Source organism: Coregonus lavaretus (genome assembly GCF_964263955.1).
Source record: "Coregonus lavaretus genome assembly, chromosome: 37".
NCBI classification, from domain to species: domain Eukaryota; kingdom Metazoa; phylum Chordata; class Actinopteri; order Salmoniformes; family Salmonidae; genus Coregonus; species Coregonus lavaretus.
The window spans coordinates 14,130,058-14,152,253 of NC_140024.1; the positions used below are offsets into that span (position 1 = coordinate 14,130,058).

Sequence of the window (22,196 nt, forward strand, 5' to 3'; positions counted from 1 at the left end):
TTAAAGGTTTGTGGAATCAAAAAGGAACGAAGACCTTATCAGGCGAGCGTGCAAATTTTTTGCAGAACTCTCAATTAGCTAGCAATTCCACCAGCTTCGACACTGCGATGTGATATTTGAGTGAGTACCATGGGTTGCTGGTATGTAAGCATGACGGTTATACGAAAATGTGTATTTTACCACTCCGATAATGCTATAGCTAGCTAAATAACCCATTCTAGTTAGCTAACGCATTGGCTAGCTAGCTAGCATTTGCCTGCCTTTCTAGCTGCACTTGTGAGACGTTTAGATATATTAATGCAAGCTTCAGGTATTGTTATTATATCACGCCACAAGCTGATTATGTTGCTTGACTGGTGTTCGACCTAGCTAGGTAGCTCTTTGTTGTATCTTATTTTGTTGTATTTAGCTGTGTCCGAAATGTGCGGATGAGTAATAATGTTTCTATCAACGTCGTGCTGCGGTCTGCACACCTCACCTCGTGGCAGTCAGTGATGACGTCAGCATAATGTTATGACATTTGTAATTTTGTGAGGTTTGTGGGCTCCATCTAGTGTACTTTACAGACAATGCCGCACTAAGTTCAGTCAGGACATGCGCTTCATCATAGCGTCTTTATTTTTATTTTTTTAATCAAGTATGCATTTCTTTCTGCCATCTGAAATTATAGTGTACAGAGATTGAATAGGAACAACTGGAGCGGTGCTTGAACCAGCGTCACCAGGTTTCGGGCCAACAAGCACACTACTACATGAGCCATAAAGGTCCAGACCTCTTGGCAGAAGCAATAGTACACTCCCATACATGGAGGCACTATATTCCCCATCTCCCGAAAAGTATCCCATGCACAAACAGAATGTGAACAGGGGAAAACTTCCATCAAAGGCCAGAGAAACCATGGGTTTCCCACTGCTGGTACCAGTAGTGAAGCCCCCCTAACCCAACACCTAGCAACCTCATCAAAAGAGGTTAGGATCTCTTGGCCTAATGGCAAGGTCCCAGGTTCAAGTCCCGGTCAGGACTACCCTCCAACTTCACTACACTGGTGTCAGAAGTGGGATGGCTCCCGATTGCGGCCATTGCGCCTGTGCCCCAAGGGTGCAGGCACAGGGAAATTGAGAAGTGCGAGCTGGACTCTTCGAAGGAAGGTTTCTGAAACCTTAAGTTTCTGATCTCTTAGTGTAACAGCTAAGGTGTTGTTTGACAGCCGCAAACACCTGGGTTCAAGCCCGGCCAGTTGGGACTTCCCTCTTACTTCTCCAAAATAAGAGCGAGCAGGTTTTGATCCAGCAATGCTGTGGTTATGGGGTGAATTGAGTGCAGTACCACCTGTACCATAAAGGTCTAGACCTCTTGGTAAAGGCCGTAGTGCACGACGTTCCACACACAACAGGTAGGCTAGGTGAATGTAATGTTGGAGATAGGATTGCAAAATTCAATCTGCTCAGTCATTGAATTGGTTGGTATAAATAGTTTTGTTACTTTTCGGGGGCTTTGTGAATATAGGCCTATTTCAAATTCACAATATAACAATTGTCAGTGTGTTTTAAAATCACCTAACATACAGCCTGAAATCCTGCAATATTTAAATATTGAAATATATGAAATGAGGAGAGAAATAAGTAGGCTCAATGTATTATTGTATGCATCGTTGGCTGTTGAAAGTAGTCCACTGCTCCTATGTAATCACAGGTTATCTACCCTCCAATGTTTTGAACATCCCACAGTGCGTTGCGGTTCGCATTTTGTGAGCATAGATATCAGCTGTGCCTGTGGGATGAAAATCGAGACCATACCAAGGTCAGGGAGGCGGTCCAAGATTGTTTGCTAAAATGGATGACGAGGAGGAGACCTGGCTGATGATTGTAGCACATTTTGGAAGCATGGAGAGGCCAGAGATAGCCAGACTAGTAAATTGGGCTAAGGAACAGAAGATGGGTATTGGAAAAAGGCCATCAGTGCGTGTTCTGCAAGCAGTACTGCGGATGAAGCCGCGGCATGAGCGTGGTGAACGGATCGACGTGGTTATGGATAGCGAGGAAGATGAGCTGAGTGTAGTAGGAAGATTGACGCCTAGTACAAACCGTATTCTGCTGTCTGATGGCTCAGAAAATGAACCTGATGAGAGTGAGGATGAATTACCTGTGGTGGCAGGTGTGGTGAAGACCTCCGATCCTCGCTCTGATGGTCATGCAAAGGATGATTCTGGCCCAGTGGGAGTGAGATTTTTGGAGAAAGTGGATCCTGCCTTTTGGCTGATCCATATATAGTCTCAGGCTGGGTAGAAAATAAGTTGGGTACTGTTAAATCAGTGAAGGTATTATCGGTGGGAAAAAACTGCTGGGGATCAGAAGTGCCCGGTGCGAGAGAGACAGGCTGAGGTTGCCAGGGTCAGAGTAGAACAGAAGGTGTCGTATGCTGAGGCAGTGAAGAGAGTAGAGGATGATGGGTTAAGGTTGAGTAGTAGGCCTAGGCCAATACAGACTGATATACGAGTTTGTGCTTCAGTAAGGTTGGCTTCTTAGCATTCATTGCCATGGTTATCAATTGTACCGCAGAAATGGAACGTAAATCACAGAAAGTAGATGTTGTGGTGGCAGTACTTGGGTGTTTGAGGTTTTACTGCAGAAGAGATACAAGCAGTGGCGGCTCCTGAAAAAATTCTCAGGGGAGGCAATTTTTATGATGATTTAGGTGACCTACACACATTTTAAAAAAGATATGTCCAGCAACAACATGAAGACAGGGGCAGCATATAAGTCAATACCAGAAGCATTTATTGACTGATCTCAAAAGTGTTGGCTTACCAGGGTTGGTTGTGGCGGTTCTTGCTAATGTCGTAGTAAATATATTTGTTATAGTGAATATGGAATATAATATGTTGAGTAAAATGTTGTGCTAAGATCTATTTAGGTCAGGAGCTGGTTATAAGTTCTGTTCCTATCCAATAACAATGGACAAAAGGGTCCTATCTTGTCAGCCTTGTCAGTTTCAGTTCTCCAGTAAACTTGTGATTATCAACACTAACCTCATCGTTGTGGCGGCGGACAGCTAGCCTGTATCCCTCATCCAGTTGAGTGGGAATGTTCACTCTCCCCAAAGCAGACAATCTCAAACAGCTATCCATGTGGGTCTTTGACAGCTCATGTTTCTTAATCTTTCCTGAAAGATGGTGCATGTCCGTTACACACCAGTCGCTGTCCAAGCGGTGCTGTCTGCCGTGCCGCCTTCAGGGTGAAAGAGTAAGCAGGGGGTAGCAGAAGACTGCATTAGCTACATCGCAGCCTGCTAGCCAGGTTTTTCGTTCGTACCAATTTTTGGAAAATCCTCGGGTGTAGGACTTCCCCCCTTTAGTAGAAACCTGTTGAATTATTAAATTTGGTCTGGGAGGTCCTAATTGTTTCGTTGCCAATTTATCTTCATTTGTTCGCCGACAAAAAGGAACTTCTTTCAAAGACACAATCGAGTTGCACTGAAGCCTAGCCATTTTGACAGTAATAGTGAATTGATTGACGCTGCTACACGCTCTTTTCTTAGTTACGTTCATGGTTACGTTACGTATGACGTAAGTGCAAGCCCTCAGAAACCCATAGAGATTGTATTGAAAGCTCTGATATTTGAAAAAAATAGATTTTACATGGGAGTCTATGACAGACTTCTGGGCGATTTTCAACCTGACTGAAATCGCCCCAAAAGGGGGGGGGGGGGGGGGCATTTGAAGCACGACTTTAGCCTGATTGGACATTTAGTGGCACTGTGGCAGATCAGACGTCTAGATTACAACACTGATAACTACTGTTGCCGTGATATAATTGATTAGAAAAAAAATCCCTTCCTTTTCCCGTTTGGCAGTGCGTCGCCCATATCGCCCTATTGAACACACCGCCCCTGGATACAAGATGTGTTGAATGAAAGAGTCCTGTCCTCCCAGGCCGTTGGCCGGGTGTAGGATCTGTTAGGGTCAAAGTAGTGGAATGGGGTGGTGATTTTTATGAAATGGGTGTAGTGTTAGTTGGTGGTGCATTCCCCCCCCCCCTTTTAATATCACAACAATGTACATGATCGACCATACACTACTGCACAGTAGGTGGCAGCATGCACAAACAAAATGTGCGAACGCCATGATACAGAAGAAGAAGAAGCTGTGCCTGTGTATCGCTGCAGTGCATTGGCAAAGCGACAGCAACGCAGGATTGTAGCTGCTCAGCAAAGAACATCTCAGGCGGGGTTGGATAGGACCCTATCGCTGTTTCTATAAGTTTAAAATGATTTCTAGATCGACTGGAGAGTGTTTCAATTTAATTGGATGAGATTGTAACCAAGCCATTTGGGCTCTTTAAAAAAAAATATATATATATATATATATATAGGCTATTTGTTTTGTATTGATTTAAATGACCCCGACTCTCACCAATGGTGTAAACTGTGTTCATCTCTGCCTGGGTAGACCATTTTGATCACCGGGTATTTTTTATTTATTTTAAATATTGTTTTAAGTGTTATTGTTGTGCTCTCGAAAGGGAGTCCCTTTACGGAATACAGCTGGATTGCTTAGGGGAATCTTCAAATCTGTCTGGGCTAGGAGGAGATTCGATTTTTTTCCAACCGGGAGTGGGGGATAATATGTCCAGGCGAAAACAGAACAACCCCTTCAAAGTTAATTGTAGGTATCTCAGGTATTGTAAATGCCATTTTTACCTGTTGAAAAGTAGTGAGGAGGATCGTTTCCATCCATCTAACTAGACGATTGTTTTCACCACCATTGCAATTGTGAACGGCAAGACAATGTGTCAATCACCATCGTTGATACAAGCGCCTGATAGAATAGTTCAACCTATGTGGCGCGTAAACGGCAACATTGTTATAATTTTTATGATACATTGAATCAACGCAGGTGACACTGATGATTGTCTGTATCTTTGAACCAAACAAATTATCATTAACCATTTATTAGGCTACTAATACTATGATATTCATATTTGTATGGAGATGACAACCTCACAAATGTATGCGCAGTTTCAAATTTGGTCGTTTTCTAGGAGGGAAACTATTTAGACAGTTATTTCCATGTGTTTACCGGCTTTTATGTTTTCTTCCTGGGCCATGATTTGTTGATGTTTTTTAAGACGATTCTTTGTTTGAGGCAGTATGAAAACCTGCTGTGACATGCTGGCCCCTGTTTTCAACTCTTGTGTTGAGAGCATGATATAGCCTACCAATGTCAATGAAAATAATGTTAGTATTGAGGGTAGGACAGATTTCAACCTTATTGGTCTCAGAATCCATTTAAGATGTTGTCCCTCATATAAAATCAGTTAAACTAGGTACAACATCCTTTTGCATTGACTGTACTTTCTGTTTCTCTGGATAAGCTCTCCACAGTGACATCTCAGATTCAGTTACAGAACCAGTACAGCAAGTGGAGAGTAGCAATATGGGTCATACCACTGGCGCTGTCAATGCCTGGGGCCAACATAAGAGACCATTCTGGTAGAGGAATAGAGATACTTTTTTTAAAGGAAAGGTGCACTGCTTGGTTCCTGTAATCAGAGCCCACTAAAGCATGTTTCGCTAATCTATTTTTACCTCTCTGTTCAATGAGTGCTGTTGTGTCTCTGTCATAGTCACCAGCTTAGGGGAGGGTATTTTTCAGTGTCACTGTTGACTACTTTGGCTAGCTGCAACCAACATTCCTCCAATTCCAATGGGAGACTACTCCAGAGCTGGTATAGGCTAGGTACCACAGGTTTGGTAGCTGTGTAGTTGCCTGACAAACATTTCTACTCATGGTGAAGATGATGGCCTTTTCCTATGCATGCTAAAAGGTACAACTGAGAGTATGATGTATTGGCCTGCTGACCCTTCACAGTGTAGGCTACTGGATGCCTGAGGACGCATAAGTCCACCCAAGGGGATCGAACCCAACAATACAGTCAGGTGACCATGTATCCTTTAGGGTCCTTTTCTAAACATAGGCGAGCCTAGTTTGTTTAAATATGGTGTTGAAATACGTATTGCTCTATTGACCTCAGTAATCCCTATGCGCTAATAACATCAGTAAAGGGAAACAGTAAGGATGCATGATGTGTTTCTAGACTTATTGGTTCATATAACTATTTTGTTTAAACACAGTATAGTAAAACAACAACATGCATTATCAATCCTAAGGCAGTTTTTTGGGGGGCTTCCATAGTGATGCTCCAAGCTTCTCATACTACTTCTGACTGATAGTTATGAAATAACAACTGTTTTCTTTTTTATTACCCTCAGAATGAACCAGACCTTCGCGCTTTCCTATGACCACATGCAGTTGGTCCAAGACAAATTTACATACACACATACCACAGTTTATAAAACGGTAATAGGCCATTTTTTTGGCCAACAATCTAATTAAAAATGATAATAATCTTTAAGACTGGTGTGTGTGTCCTGATCTGATGTGAATGTCCCTGGATGTAAAGACCACACAGACATTACCAGCATGGGGAAACTAATCAGATCACCTGTCTGAGCCAATCATGGCTGGGGTAGAGGGAAAGCATAGCAGCCCTGTTAGAAGTCCCATTAGCCCTGAAAGGGTTGGAGACTATAAACAGGTCCGTTTTGATAGCATGCCTTCAGGTTGTATCAGAATAGTCTTCATTGTGGATCTATAATGTATCATCTTCACAACACACATACTTGAGGAAGCCATACAGATGGCTCATTTTGTGTTGATTTGTCTGAGAACAGAGTTGGGATCATTTCAGACACTTCACTGGAGAGGAGGGCTCCACAGAGAGAGAGGGATTCTGGAGAAAAGGGGTGATGGCTGTTTCCTCTGTCTTGCTTTAAATACCAGGCCGTCAATTAGGCGAAGTGAGAAATGATCCGGGAGTCTGGGATTATCTGATGTCTGTGTTTCACCATTCCCATGCTCCTGAATACCACCGTGCCTGTACATAGATGGAAGGCAGGGGCCCCAGCACTTCCTGGAGAGACAGTATTGTGTGTGGTGTCTGTCTGTCTGTGTGTGACTGTGTGTGTTGGAGCAGAGGGTGGGTAAAAAAGAGGGGAGCTTGAATTCAACAGGAGCCCCATTGCTTAGTGTTTGAGTAGAGTTTTGGCATTCTCTCTTTTGTCTGTTTTGTTTTGTCCCCCCCTCCTCCTCTCTCCCTCTGTGTCTGTTGGCTGATGAGTTTGTCTTTGTCTGGATTCAGTCAGACACTGCGTCACCTCCTGCCTACAGACACGCAGACTCAGAGATAACATCAGAGTGGCAGAGACATGGGGAGGGCGGGAGGGAGAAGAGAGACAGATGTACAGACAGAGCCTAGCAGTGGGGGATGGGTAGCTCTCACACATCAATCATTGGCTGTGTGCCGTGGAGCCAGTCTGTTGTAGCAGTTCATAGTTCAACACTCAGACCCACTCTACCAATGCTAATGAGTGCCTGGATCACTATGGGAAATGTGCCCAAACTATGTTCACATACTATACTCTGCTAAAAAGTTAATGCAGGAATGACAGCCCCGTGAAGATTAGAGGGGGGTTTAAAAATGTTTTATACTTGAAGATTATTCCTCAACCCTCTGACACACAGACCCTGCTCCTCAGTGGTGTGAAACTCCAGGATTATAACAGAGGCTGTAATTACCTCTGCCAGCCACCGGTAACTGAATGAAAGATTTTCCTTCCATCACACTGAATGAAAAGACTGGACAGGAGGGGAGGGGGGAATTCATTGCATTCAGAAGCAGAGGGTGATGAGTGGAGGGCTATAGAACCCGAACTCTTGCAGTTAAAATATATTTTTTTACCTTAGAGATATATAAAAAGAATCTCAATAAAACCTCCCATTTAATATATACTGATCCTGTTTTGATACTGATTACAAGAGAGGCCCTCAGGAATGAGTGTACTGTCACTAAACCTGGAGAGGTCCTGTTTTCCCATCCCAACCGTGTCAAGCTTGGGTGTAGATCGGAGGGGAAATGGGATACTAATGCAATGAGCAGAGATGCTGTAAAATGCTGAGCGCCATGTGAGGGGTTAAAGCAGACACATATGGGCTCCCTTGGTATGAGGCATTGGCCTCCCCCTCAGAGCTGCTGGTATGGATATAGAACAGTCAGAGCTGTGTATGAGCAGGGAGGACAGAGGGTGAGCCAGGCTGTGCAGTGTGTGGGTGGTACTGAGAGAGAGGGAGAAACACTGCCCTGCAGGCTGCTTCCCCCTGGGACTGCAGCATGCCTGGATATTTTATTTCTTTATTTTTTATTTCACCTTTATTTAACCAGGTAAACCAGTTGAGAACAAGTTCTCATTTACAACTGCGACCTGGCCAAGATAAAGCAAAGCAGTGCGATAAAAACAACACAGAGTTACATATGGGGTAAAACAAAGTCAAAAATACAACAGAAATAAATATATATACAGTGTGTGCAAATGTAGCAAGTTATGGAGGTAAGGCAATAAATAGGCTATAGTGCAAAATAATTACAATTAGTATTAACACTGGAATGATAGATGTGCAAGAGATGATGTGCAAATAGAGATACTGGGGTACAAATGAGCAAAATAAATAACAATATAGGGATGAGGTAGTTGGGCGGGCTAATTTCAGATGGGCTGTGTACAGGTGCAGTGATCGGTAAGGTGCTCTGACAACTGATGCTTAAAGTTAGTGAGGGAGATAAGTGTCTCCAGCTTCAGAGATTTTTGCAATTTGTTCCAGTCATTGGCAGCAGAGAACTGGAAGGAATGGCGGCCAAAGGAGGTGTTGGCTTTGGGGATGACCAGTGAGATATACCTGCTGGAGCGCATACTACGGGTGGGTGTTGCTATGGTGACCAATGAGCTAAGATAAGGCGGGGATTTGCCTAGCAGTGATTTATAGATGGCCTGGAGCCAGTGGGTTTGGCGACGAATATGTAGTGAGGACCAGCCAACAAGAGTGTACAGGTCACAGTGGTGGGTAGTATATGGGGCTTTGGAGACAAAACGGATGGCACTGTGATAGACTACATCCAATTTGCTGAGTAGAGTGTTGGAGGCTATTTTGTAAATTACATCGCCGAAGTCAAGGATCGGTAGGATAGTCAGTTTTACGAGGGCATGTTTGGCAGCATGAGTGAAGGAGGCTTTGTTGCGAAATAGGAAACCGATTCTAGATTTAACTTTAATAAGCGTATGTGTTCGTTCTGCTTCTGTGAAAAGTGGGGGTTGTGTGTGAGTGAATGTGTGTGTGCATGTTTCAATGCGCGCTTCTGCGATATGTTGATGCAGCATTATATTGGCGTGTCAGTGAATATGAAAGCATCCTTGTCAACTGCATATAGGCTAGGTGAATGATTGTGTTTTTAAAGATTTAGGCCTTTCATGTATTCTATGTTGTGTTTCTATAACCATCTGTACTAGTGTATTATAGCAGCTATGATGGGTTTATGTGTGTAGCTATGGCTCCTTTAATGCAGGATAGGCTTGCTATTCTGATCTGAAGCACTTTCTTCAGTAGGTTATGTGTGAAAGATTGCTTGGATTTTTGTGTCAAGTCAGCACCTACACGAGGTAACTAAAGTGCATTCTATACACCAGGCTCTATGGTGTTTGTTATGCCCTGAATGTTAAATATTACAGGTCTGTGCTCTAGAAATGTCTTCCCCTGACTTCATGATCACGCTCTGCCTTGCACTACTGACCTGTCAATCTTCTGTTCCAGGGCTGTCATCCCTATGCCTAGCACGTTTTACCTCAAGGCTTTGTCTACTGGCTGTATTTTCCTGCATTGTCTTGTAATATATCAACTGTCTTTTTATACACACCTGATTCTCGCAAATTAATCAAAATGTATTTTTTTTATATATAATTGAGGATCACCTCAAACAAGAATACAATGGGATAGTGACCAGCCATTTTGCCTTGCTTCCTTGATTTAGTCCCATACTGTTTATGCATGGGCTTCAAGATTATAATCAAATTCCCAAACGCTGTCATTTAAGATATTAAATTATATTCGTATTTGTGTATTAATTTACTTCTACACAATGTCTTTTAAGATTTTCGATTGCATTCTGTTTGCGTCTGTGGGTGTTGCTCTTCAAGAACATTTAAAAAACGAAAGAAGTCGACACGTAGTGGTCACACTTTCCCATCGTATCCACCTCATTTTCTAACATTGCTATGGGCACAGCCAAACAATGGAAGTGATGGCTTCGACTTCTGCTTTACGTCTCTACTGCAGCTCGCCGGTGGTAAATTTGCCAGAGTCAATTATTTGAAGGAGTCAATTTATAGTATACAGTATAAAAGTCAAGTAAACAAGTATAAGTGAGTGTATGTGTAATTTTATATTTATTTCATCCAAGTTATCTTACGTTAGCTAGACCTACTAGGCTAGTTCTGTTGTGATAACGTTAGTTGTGTTAATGGCCATCCACCAAGCCTATAACGATAATGATCAACTATAGGCTACATAACTATAAAACGTTGGTGAGCATCCACACTAGAGGAAAGTTTATTGTTCTGAAGTCCTACACCTGTCAATCAACTGATCAACGCATCCTACTGCACGCAGCCTATTAATAAGGCGGTAACACAAGACCATTCATGAGGTCTCTACCGAACAGATACTGGTTCAGACCATTCAGTGCTTTCAGGGTTGTCATAGTGACAACTGCAAATAATTCATCAATGTAGGCCAAATGAAAAACAATATAGTAACTCCTACTCTATTTAAATGTTGCAATTCAACAACAAACGCCATATATCCTGCACATCTATTACAGCATGTCATTGCCTCCTTGCTCAAGTGGTTTGCAAGTGATTTCCATTTTTCTATTGATTGTTAATTCCTTTGGGTCTTCTGTTTCACTGTGCTCATCTCTCTGTCTGTCTGTCTTGTGCAATTATTTGCAATGCAACAGTGTTATCATAATAACCGGCCAAAAGTGATCACACCAATGCACTTTCTCTCAACAGTACACAGGTACTGCAGGATTTTGTTCCAACTAGGCACCACACCTGACCAAATGAGCTAATTGATCCTTTCAATGATTGCCTAAATTCAACACACCTGATCCTCCAGGTTGGTTAAATAAAAAACATGAGGTGCCTGCGGCACTCCAGGACCAGGGTTGCCTACCCCTGCTATAGCCTGTTGTACACGGGAACAGCTGGAAGAGAGAGGCTAGTGATGTGTAGCCAAAGTATGAAGCTAGATATTAGGCCATTAATTAGCTAAATATTAGTGCTATAAGCTAAAATATTTACCAGTCAAAGTGCAAGAACAAAAATGGACTGATAATTAAATGGGATGTTGGTAGTGCACGTTCCTCCAGGCTGCGCTCTGTGGTCCCCGGGCATGCAAAGCTTCACTATTGATTAGGTCTAGGCCTACGTTTTTAGACAATACAATTATTACACCTGGGCTACAGCAATATGGAGGACTAAAAGTGCCACAATTAAATAAATAAATACACCATTAAATAATTACTTAAATGTGTCATTAATTAATTCAAATTAGAATTAAATACATAAATGTGTAATTAAATGTATCATTAATTAATTCAAATACCGATTCATTTTATGTAAAATACATATATAATTATTTCACTATTTACATTTACATTTCATGATCCTGCATTGCAGTGATTCATGAATTACTTAAAACTGTCAAACTGACCCATCAAAGTCAGTGGGCGGGGCTAACGCGAATCTAGTCTGATCCATTGCTTTGGTCTGAAGTAGAGTAGGCCAACCTGGATAGAGACAATGGAGGATCTCCGTGAACTTTCCAGGGAGTTGGTTAGAGACATTTTAAACTTAGCAGAGGATGTAGAAGCAGGACCTGCTGACATTAGCCGGAATTGATTTGTCTTGGCTTGATGCAGAGGGTAACCAATCAGGCGTTAGGTTCCGCCTACCAACTTTTGATGGGTCAGTTTGACAGTTTTAAGTAATTCAGGAAGCACTCCAACGCAGGACCATGAAATGTAAATGTAAATAGTGAAATTATTATATATGTATTTTACATAAAATGAATCGGTATTTGAATTAATTAATGACACATTTAAAAACACATTTATGTATTTAATTCTAATTTTAATTAATTAATGACACATTTAAGTAATTATTTAATGGTGTATTTATTTATTTAATTGTGGCACTTTTAGTCCTCCATACAGCAACACCGTGCAATGAGGAATGTATTACTATTGTCCATAGGCTGTAAACTGCAGTGATGTAGGCTAATTTGAATAGCCTCTCAAACGTCCTGTTTTGTCAAAATAACTGCATATGCCTACAGCCTAGGCCTGATTATGCAACCATTTGGATCAGTTTAGGAGGTCCAGAAAGGTACATTAGCAGGCCACTCATATGGTGTATTTTGTCAGGCTGTATCTCAGGAACTCCCAGCCTGTTCTTAATGCTGTAGCCTATTTTACATTCAGCAAGTAAGAGCAAGCATGTATCTCTCCTCCAATAGGCTATTAGTAGGCTAAAGGAAAAAAAAGTCAAAATAAGTGTCCAACATGCTTTTGTAGTCTGGATTTTTCTGGGACTCCACGAGATTTAAGAAGAAGAGAGCCCAGGTTCGTAATTGCGCAACAAAACAGAAAGACAGGCTTGGGATGTAGACTCTCCTAAATTAGAAGCATATGCATATTAGCCCATAATTCATAAGCTCAATGTTAGGCTTAATACTGCAGTGAATATATCCAGTCAATTTACATAGTGAAAGAAAAACAAGTTTATCTGATAACGAAATCATAGGTCGGCCTACACTGTGCGCTCCCTCCCAGTCCCCCTGGTACCAGCTCGAAAAGCTACCGTATTGTTTCAGTTTTTTAGGGACAAGAAATGTATCCTACCTAGGCTACAACAACACAATGTAATGAAGAATGTTATTATTGTTTTCAGTTGAGGACAAAACTCCAGTCTAGGCTGTAAGCTGCAGTGAATAGCCTAGGTCATTTGAATAACGACTCAAAAGCCTGGCGTTTTTAAATGTTCATTTAGAAAATACTGCATCTAGCCTGCCTGATTGGGCAACCATTTGGATCAATTATGGGTTTTTTACAAGGTCCAGGCACATTAGGAGGCCAGTAATATGGTGTATTTTTTCAGGATTTATCGGCTAACAGAAACATGCTAATGCATGGATTTCTAGTGGCACGCAGTGGCGGCTCCTGAAAAAATTCTCAGGAGGGGCAATTTTTCTGATGATTTAGGTGACCTACACACATTTAAAAAAAGATATGTCCAGCAACAACATGAAGACAGGGGCAGCATATAAGTCAATACCAGAAGCATTTATTGACTGATCTCAAAAGTGTTGGCTTACCAGGGTTGGTGGAGCCCTCAGTTTCATCTTTGCCTCGCAAAGCTAACTCAAACACGCAAAACTTCACACACTGGATTAGCCGGCTGAGGATGTGGCGGTTCTTGCTAATGTCGTAGTAAATATATTTGTTATAGTGAATATGGAATATGATATGTTGAGTAAAATGTTGTGCTAAGATCTATTTAGGTCAGGAGCTGGTTATAAGTTCTGTTCCTATCCAATAACAATGGACAAAAGGGTCCTATCTTGTCAGCCTTGTCAGCAGGTGGCCAAGGACAACACCCACGCCATAGGCCTCTCAGTTCTTCCAACTCACGAGTTCTTGCTCTGAGGACACACACACACACAAACACACACACACACACACATCATCACTGTTAAACACACACACACACATCATCACTGTTAAACACACACACACACACACACAAAAATCCCCTCTCTTAGGCTGAACATTTGAAGACAGAGAACCCGACTCAGAGCCAATGCAACAGTGACAGTAGCCTGCAGGGGACCTCGCCCAACTCATCAGGACCAATCAGAAGATCAGAACTACTAGATTGAACCTACTTCATTTATTGCATAAAATGTCTGCACACAATGTTTCGGGGCTCTCTTCAGATAATAATAATAATAATAATAATAATAATAATAATATGCCATTTAGCAGACGCTTTTATCCAAAGCGACTTACAGTCATGCGTGCATACATTTTTGTGTATGGGTGGTCCCGGGGATCGAACCCACTACCTTGGTGTTACAAGCACCATGCTCTACCAGCTGAGCTACAGAAAGTGGATACTCATGGATGCGCATTGCAATTGTAAAATGTCAACACAATTGGAGACACCACGTCATTTTTGGAGACATGTTATTGACAGTAAACTATTGTAGATGCGACTGCTAACTAACTAAAACATTTTAGCTGGCTAGCTAATCATCTTAGCTAAATGTGGGGCAAACAATTCAGTTATTTACCGTTAATTTGAGGGATTGGGGTGAAAGAAATCGAGTTACATAGTGATACTTTACGATATACTGTATTGACAATATCGCAATATTTTAGCGCTAGTTGGCTGTACCTGCACCAAAACACCATTATTGTTCCTTCATAGCTTGTTCTCACATTGGGAGCCAATTTGTTTTCAGCACTTTTATTTCCATGACTGATCAAAACTCATTCTCATGGCTTTCTGATCCCTCTGCAACAGACATATGGTGCGCAATAAAATCACAGTATCGAATCGCAATACGTATAGAATCATGAGACTCGCAATGCTGATGCATATATCTTATCGTGAGGTTCCTGGCAATTCCCAGCCCAAGTTCATTTTTAAGAGTTTGACGAACGGGTCCGTGAACGCGATTCCAGATATATTTACCTCTGAATAAACTGCCTTTATTACACCATATCCACATCCAGTAAACTTGTGATTATCAACACTAACCTCATCGTTGTGGCGGCGGACAGCTAGCCTGTATCCCTCGTCATCCAGTTGAGTGAGTGGCACTGTCTTTTTTCGTTCGTACCAATTTTTGGAAAATCCTCGGGTGTAGGACTTTCCGCCTTTAGTAGAAACCTGTTGAATTATTAAATTTGGTCTGGGAGGTCCTAATTGTTTCGTTGCCAATTTATCTTCATTTGTTCGCCGACAAAAAGGAACTTCTTTCAAACAATCCACTCTTTTCTCAGTTACGTTCATGGTTACGTAACGTATGACGAAAGCGCGTAAGTGCAAGCCCACAGACACCCATTGAGATTGTATTGAAGGCTCTGAAATTTGAAAAAAATAGATTTTACATGGGAGTCTATGACAGAAGTTCTGGGCGATTTTCAATCTGACTGAAATCGCCCCAAAAGGGGGTGGAGCCATTTGAAGCACGACTTTAGCCTGATTCGACATTTAGTGGCAGTGTGGCACTGTGGCAGATCAGACGTATAGATTACAACACTGATAACTACTGTTGCCGTGATATAATTGATTAGAAAAAAAATCCCTTCCTTTTCCCGTTTGGCAGTGCGTCGCCCATATCGCCCTATTGAACAGGCCGTCCCTGGTGGCACGCATATTAATTATGATAATGCGCGAGCGCCAAGGTAGTTGTATGTATAGTTTGCATGGATTTCTAGTGGCACGCATATTAATTATGATAATGCGCGAGCGCCAAGGTAGTTGTATGTATAGTTTCCGCGTTTGGCTTCCGTGTTTTTAAAAGTGTTTGAAAATGAGTTGGATTTGCCTAGAGGTAAATTCCCCCCCCCCCTGCCTCTGATGGATTTATCATCTCCCTGTGACTCCTCTATGTTCACAGGGCCCTTTCACAGCACCGGCTTTGCAGGCCCCCTCCACACTATTAACATGGATGGCAGGGATGATTTCATTGAGGACAACGAGTGCCACAGCAACAACTCCCAACAGGACAGCATTTCAGGTAGGCATCTGGGGCATTTAGGGCATTTCCCTGACCCTAATGTGACATACTCTCTGTAGTGGGTGTAGTGAGAGAGTATGACTAGCTCTGTGTTCTGTTGTCTGTCTATATTGATAGGGCTGTGTTTGCCTCCATAGAAGACAGTGATAGCGACCTGGACAACCACGACTCGTCCTCCAACACCTCAGCTGACGACCACATGACCTCCACCAAGAGAACACACCACAGGGGAGTTAAAGAAGTGAGTGTCACTTTCAGGGTTGCCCATGGAGGGGTGTACTCTCCTCCTAGCACTGTTATCATGTGTGGTCACTCAGTGTGGGCCTGCCTGGTTGCTGATTCACACATGCATTTCCTTCCTGATTTTATAGTGTTCTACAGATCTCGGAGTCATCTGGCCCTCTAGGCTTATGTGGAAAGGTTATTGCCCCACCCTTTACTGTCCATTTCCAGAATGATCTTTAGAGAGACCATGTTATTTAATAATCCTACAAAAAGAGAGATGCAGCACAAGAATACGTCTGAATACATTGAGTTAGTAAATTGGAAACTGCCGATTTACAGAATATCCTCACAGCTGGTAGAGCACGGCGCTTGTAACGCCAAGGTAGTGGGTTCGATCCCCGGGACCACCCATACACAAAAATTTATGCACGCACGACTGTAAGTCGCTTTGGATAAAAGCGTCTGCTAAATGGCATATTATTATTATTATTATTATTATTATTATTTCAGACCCCAGAAACAGAAAGCATCTCCGGTTGTGTGGTGTAATTCACACCCACTGCAGTGTCATACAGTTTGTCATAGTGACAGTCAATGAGTCACTGGGGGCCGGAGGGTAATTCTCTCTCACACCCTCAACCCACCTAACACCACAACCACACAGACACACAACCTTTTGACCTACCTCTCAGGAGTACTGCCCCCAGGACCAGCCATAGATGTACTGTAGAGAGGAGGAGCATATCCACCCTTTAGATGTACACATACATTAAATCCTCTTCTAATATTTGCCCTACATTCTCAGTGTAGGCAGGACCACCATTACATAACTTACTGTATTATTACACAATCATTAGCATAAATATTACTGATGAAACAGATCTGTATGGTTGATCCACATAGCGTCCACATAGTCATAGTCATTTAGCAGACGCTCTTATCCAGAGTGACTTACAGTTAGACATTTTTTTTTCATACTGGCCCCCCGTGGGAATCAAACCCACAACCCTGGCATTGCAAGCGCCATGCTCTACCAACTGAGCTACACGGGGCCCAGTATCTGGGTCTACAGTAGTATTGATCCTCTGAAATCACCCTGACAGACAGTACATTGTGTTTCTCAGGAGAGCGAGGAGGGAGCCGACCTGATGAGCAGCTGTGTGTGTCCTCTGTGCACCCTGGAGTTCAGCAGCCCCGAGCAGCTCATCACACACGTCTACCAGGTGAGGGCAGTACAGTACCAGACAGTCTACCATGGCACCAAGTATTCAGACAGGGCCAAAGCCTCCTTAGCCTCAGCGGTTGGATCAGGGGGCTAATGGGCTAGGGGTAGATAATCACCTTTAAACCTAGGAGATACTGTCATCACTACACTAAAGAAGGAAGGATAATTATGATCCAGTCATGTGATCAGTCTCTGGGTTATGTGTCAAACCTAAGGTTTGGATGTTTCATCCTGTTTTTAACTTGTTGTTATGTCAGTGTCTTGAAACTGAGCCAGAATTACACGTTTACCAGCAGCCACTTCCTCCACTTTCCATTCGTGTACTTTCTCACATGATGGTGTAGTGTTAACCACATACGTTTATGCCACAATTGTAGATATGTGTATTTTAGATATGCACTGTTGGGGTTTGCCCTCACTTTTAGGTTGCTTATAAAACACACTGACAAAGAAAGAAAACGATTGTGGTTTACCTAATTAAATGACTATAATTCTCCATCTCTCTCCCCCTCTCTCTCTCTGTGGAGCAGCACACATCGTTGATGGGCAGCAGTAAGAGCTACGTGTGCCCAGTGTGTGGGCGTGCGCTCAGCTCGCCAGGCTCCCTGGGGCGCCACCTTCTCATCCACTCTGAGGACCGCCTCTCCAACTGTGCTGTGTGTGGGACACGCTTCACCGACACCAACAACTTCAACAGGTCTGTGCCTCCACCACAACTACTACCTCATTTCAGCCCCATACCGTAATATAGTGCTTCAGCCTTTCACACACACAATGACATGGGTTATCTGCAGAGTTTAGAGAGCCTATAACAGCTGTGTCCTGTATCTCTCTGCCTATAACAGCTGTGTCCTGTATCTCTCTGCCTATAACAGCTGTGTCCTGTATCTCTCTGCCTATAACAGCTGTGTCCTGTATCTCTCTGCCTATAACAGCTGTGTCCTGTATCTCTCTGCCTATAACAGCTGTGTCCTGTATCTCTCTGCCTATAACAGCTGTGTCCTGTATCTCTCTGCCTATAACAGCTGTGTCCTGTATCTCTCTGCCTATAACAGCTGTGTCCTGTATCTCTCTGCCTATAACAGCTGTGTCCTGTATCTCTCTGCCTATAACAGCTGTGTCCTGTAACTACTCATCTCTCTGCCCCCCTACACAGGGAGAAGCTCAGAGAGGTCCTGAACACAGGCAGCAGCATGGAGTGCAGCAGCGGAGATGAGAACTGTTCCATGTCCCGGTCTCTCTCCAGCAGCCCCATGGGCAACCCCGGTCATGGCCTGGGACACGGCCAAGTGCCCGGCCACAGCCAAGGACACAACCATGGCCCAAACCAAGGCCCAGGACACAACCCTGGCCGTGACACAGGCCACATCCCGGGACACAGCCACGACCAGGGATACAACCCCGGCCACAACCAAGGACATGGACATGGCCCAGGACATGGCCAAGGTCCCGGACTCCTCGCAGGCCACCCACTCCCCTCGCTGCACCACAGCCTCCTCTCTTCGCCCCCCTCCTTCCCTGATGCCCTCAGCCCCTCACCAGGCCTACCCCTGCTGCCAGACATCCTGAGCCCCATGCCTGTGCACCCGGCCGGAGTGCTGCTGGTGTGTAACAGCTGTGTGGCCTACCAGCAGCTGGTGGACGCCCAGTCTCCCATGAGGAAGTGGGCCATGCGCAGGAAGAATGAGCCGGTGGAGGCACGCATGCACCGTCTAGAGCGCGAGCGCTCCGCCAAGAAGACCAAGCGGGAGCACGAGTCGCCCGAGGAGCGGGAGCTGCGGAGGCTGCGGGACCGTGAAGCTAAGCGGATGCAGAGGCTGCAGGAGACGGAGGAGCAACGGACACGGAGGCTTCTGCGCGACCGGGAGGCCATGCGGATGAAGAGGGCCAACGAGACGCCAGATAAGAGGCAGGCCAGGCTGATCCGTGAGAGAGAGGCCAAGAGACTGAAACGGCGGCTGGAGAAGATTGACCCCTCCCTGAGAGGTCAGATAGAGCATGACCCAGCTGCTATGGCCGCCCTGACGGCAGACATGAGCCTGTTCCAGTTCCCCTGCCCCATGCCTGTCCCCTCTCTGGACAACGGCCTCTTCATGAAGCTGCCCTAGCAGGACCAGGCCACTGGGGGCAGCACACTGAACAACTAACAGTTACAATGACCTTTCCACTACGCCTATGGGTTGCCATGGTCACAGATGGAACCATTCCATGGTCACAGATGGAACCATTCCATGCTGGTTGAAATTCCAGCAGCTTCTGTGTCCAACGACTTGATACCCAAACTCCTATGTCAACAAATAACATTAATTTATTACAGACTAGCAGGAAATAAGAACAGGGTCAAGAATGTTTCACTTTATGATAGATATTGATAAAGCATGTTGTAAAGAGATTTTATCTGTTCTGTTTTGCGGGCTAGCAGACTTTTATTTAGCAGCCCATTGTGACAGGAGCAGTTCATCCATCTTTTGCACATGGACCATCAGTGGTGGGAGTGGGTCACGTAGCCCATAGCTCTCTCCCTCTCCTCTGGTCCCTTCTGCTAGCCCAGTGGCTGGAGTTTACCGGTAGCTACACCTCTCTCTGTCTCACGCTGCCAACGTGGGTCTCTGCTCTGGCTAGCTCATATCCACCCAATCAACTACCTCAGTAAGGGCCAAGGCCGAGCCCTCTGTGGCCTACGTTCTGACTCCAAGCTTCTTTACACGTACACTACAGAAGAGAATGCGGGTTGTTTCCTTAATTTGTGGGTGTGTTTGATATTTTTAGGATGTATTCACAGGACAGAACATTCAGAAAGACGTAGTCAGAAATGTACGGTATAAAACAGGAATGATAGAAAACGGGCCTGTTCTATACATCACAATTCTATCTGCTATGCTCTGAATATGCTGAACTATTTAATGAGCCCTGTTTTGAGCAACATTCGCCTCCATTCCAGCATATTCTCTTCAACTCAATATATACTGCCACTACTGTAGGTCTCTTTGCCTTTATTAGTCACATTGACCTTCCTCAATCTGTGTTTTTCCCTCGTACCTTCAACACTCCATAACCTTTGCCAAGTAGTTGGTAATCATTTCCTTTTTACTTTATGCACCTTCTGTTGCATTGACATTTTTGGCTCACCAAACCTGTTCTATACATTAGTTACCTCCCTAGGCCATTTGGGACTGAACATGTGAACTGAGAATGCTAATTTACTAGCATTTTTCTAAATGCCCCAAATAGTCATATTCTACTGAATGATTTCCTTCCTCACTCAGCCAACATATTGAAATATGCTCATAGGTCTATGTGTCAGGATAAATAATTTAGTATATTTTGAATAACTAATCTCTGCATTTCCACTCTCCAATGAACATGTTCAAGACTCATTATTAAACCCGTTGACCCTCGACCAGTTGGGAGAGATATCTGGTCTTACCTGCTTCATTGACCTCATTCCAATTCATATTTATGCAACATGTGAATATATATTTTGTAAAAAATAAATGGGTATATTTTGTTTGTTGGTATATAATAGGTAGAATTACACATTTTGCCATGTTTGGTTCTATACTGTATTTATTTCTGTTTTTTATTCTCTTTGGTCATTTGTTCTCAATTTCTTGCCTCAAAGGTTACCTCCGATACGCAATGTTTCACAACTGAGCTCTGCAGACACATATTGACAATGTTACATGATTAGTTGTTGTTTGGAATATTCCTCAAGACAGGAACCAAGACTGGTTCTCAGTTTGAGCCACTACCAGGCTAAAGCCCACAACAGAAAAGCATCCCGCTTAACAGGGAAAAAGCTCTTATATTCTAATTGTCCTTAAAAGTTGGAGTCTAGGAGTGGTTCAAACCTCTATGCAACAGTGCTATTTATTCCAAGGGAAATTTGACACTTTTTCTTTTAAAACTATGCAGAGTGCAGGAAAAAAAACAAATGGACTCAAATGTATAGAAATGTGCAACTCAGGCGATGCAACTCAGTGAGGCCTCTTTGGCCATAGATTCAGCGCCCTGGTCCATGAACTTATTTTCAGCAGGGTCATATCACTATCCTAATTTAAGATACACAGAGAGCAGAGCCGTGCTCAAGACAAAGTTGTCACACACTCATTATCTTTGCTACAAAATCTATGTATTAACATCTCTGCCAAGTACTGAACGAATGGACACCTTTCAATAATGAATACTGGGTATTCTGACTGATTTGAACTGGCAGCTGATATCAGTGTCATCATCCTCACACAGTGGAATAATGCTATGGAAAATGTTGAATACGCTCTAACATTAAAATACTACAAAGGAAATGGTATTGACAGTTTCCCAGGTTCTGTTTGTGCTTTTGAACAGCACTGTCTAAAGCTCTGCCTAGCGTGACAGTCTGGATTAGGTTAACACTGCATGTCGTGAAACTGCATTTGTCCTAGAATGGTTCAAAATGAGCTTGTATTCTACTGTTATTCTATGCCTGCCTGTTTTTGTTAAATTTAATCAAAAGATTCTTATGTTCTTTGAACTTTGGCCTTTTTACTAGTCATTCAGGATATTCTCTTGATGTCCATGTTTACAAAGGAAATCCTTTTAAAAAGGCCAAAATCAATGAGGGCAAACAAAAGTGAAAAGGAGAACATTTATGCTAGTTCTGTTGTCACAATGTTCTGAACGGTACTTTTTCGGCAGTCGTTCTGCTACTGGATTATCAGATGTACAGATCATATTAAAAGCAGGAATAGAATGTGGAAATAAACATTGACTTTACTACACTGCGCGGGTCTCAATCTGTCTCTTCTCTTTCAGTTCATTCTAAGCACCAGTCAGCAAATAAAGCATGCCACTGAAATGGACTGGCTCTCTCCAGGCCACAATGGCCTCTATTCATGGCAGACACAGACAGTGTCATAAACCTCTAACACCTACACAGAGTAGTGCTGTCCAATGCTAACTCTGGGTTGTGAACAGAGCATGAACATGGAATGATAGGAATTAAACTAT

The 22,196-nt window shown here is 43.3% G+C and overlaps 1 protein-coding gene across 1 annotated transcript; it reads left to right on the forward strand.

Moving 5' to 3' along the window:
• Positions 1–1,832: 1,832 nt before the first annotated feature.
• LOC311111351 (uncharacterized protein) lies at positions 1,833–21,964 on the forward strand (the record flags this gene model as incomplete). Its single annotated transcript, XM_084154069.1, has 6 exons — positions 1,833–2,154; positions 15,638–15,757; positions 15,895–15,998; positions 17,107–17,205; positions 17,738–17,904; positions 18,364–21,964. 6 exons carry the CDS (start codon positions 1,833–1,835, stop codon positions 19,313–19,315), a joined length of 1,764 nt encoding a protein of 587 aa, XP_084010195.1. The 3' UTR covers positions 19,316–21,964.
• Between the last annotated feature and the right edge of the window lie 232 nt (positions 21,965–22,196).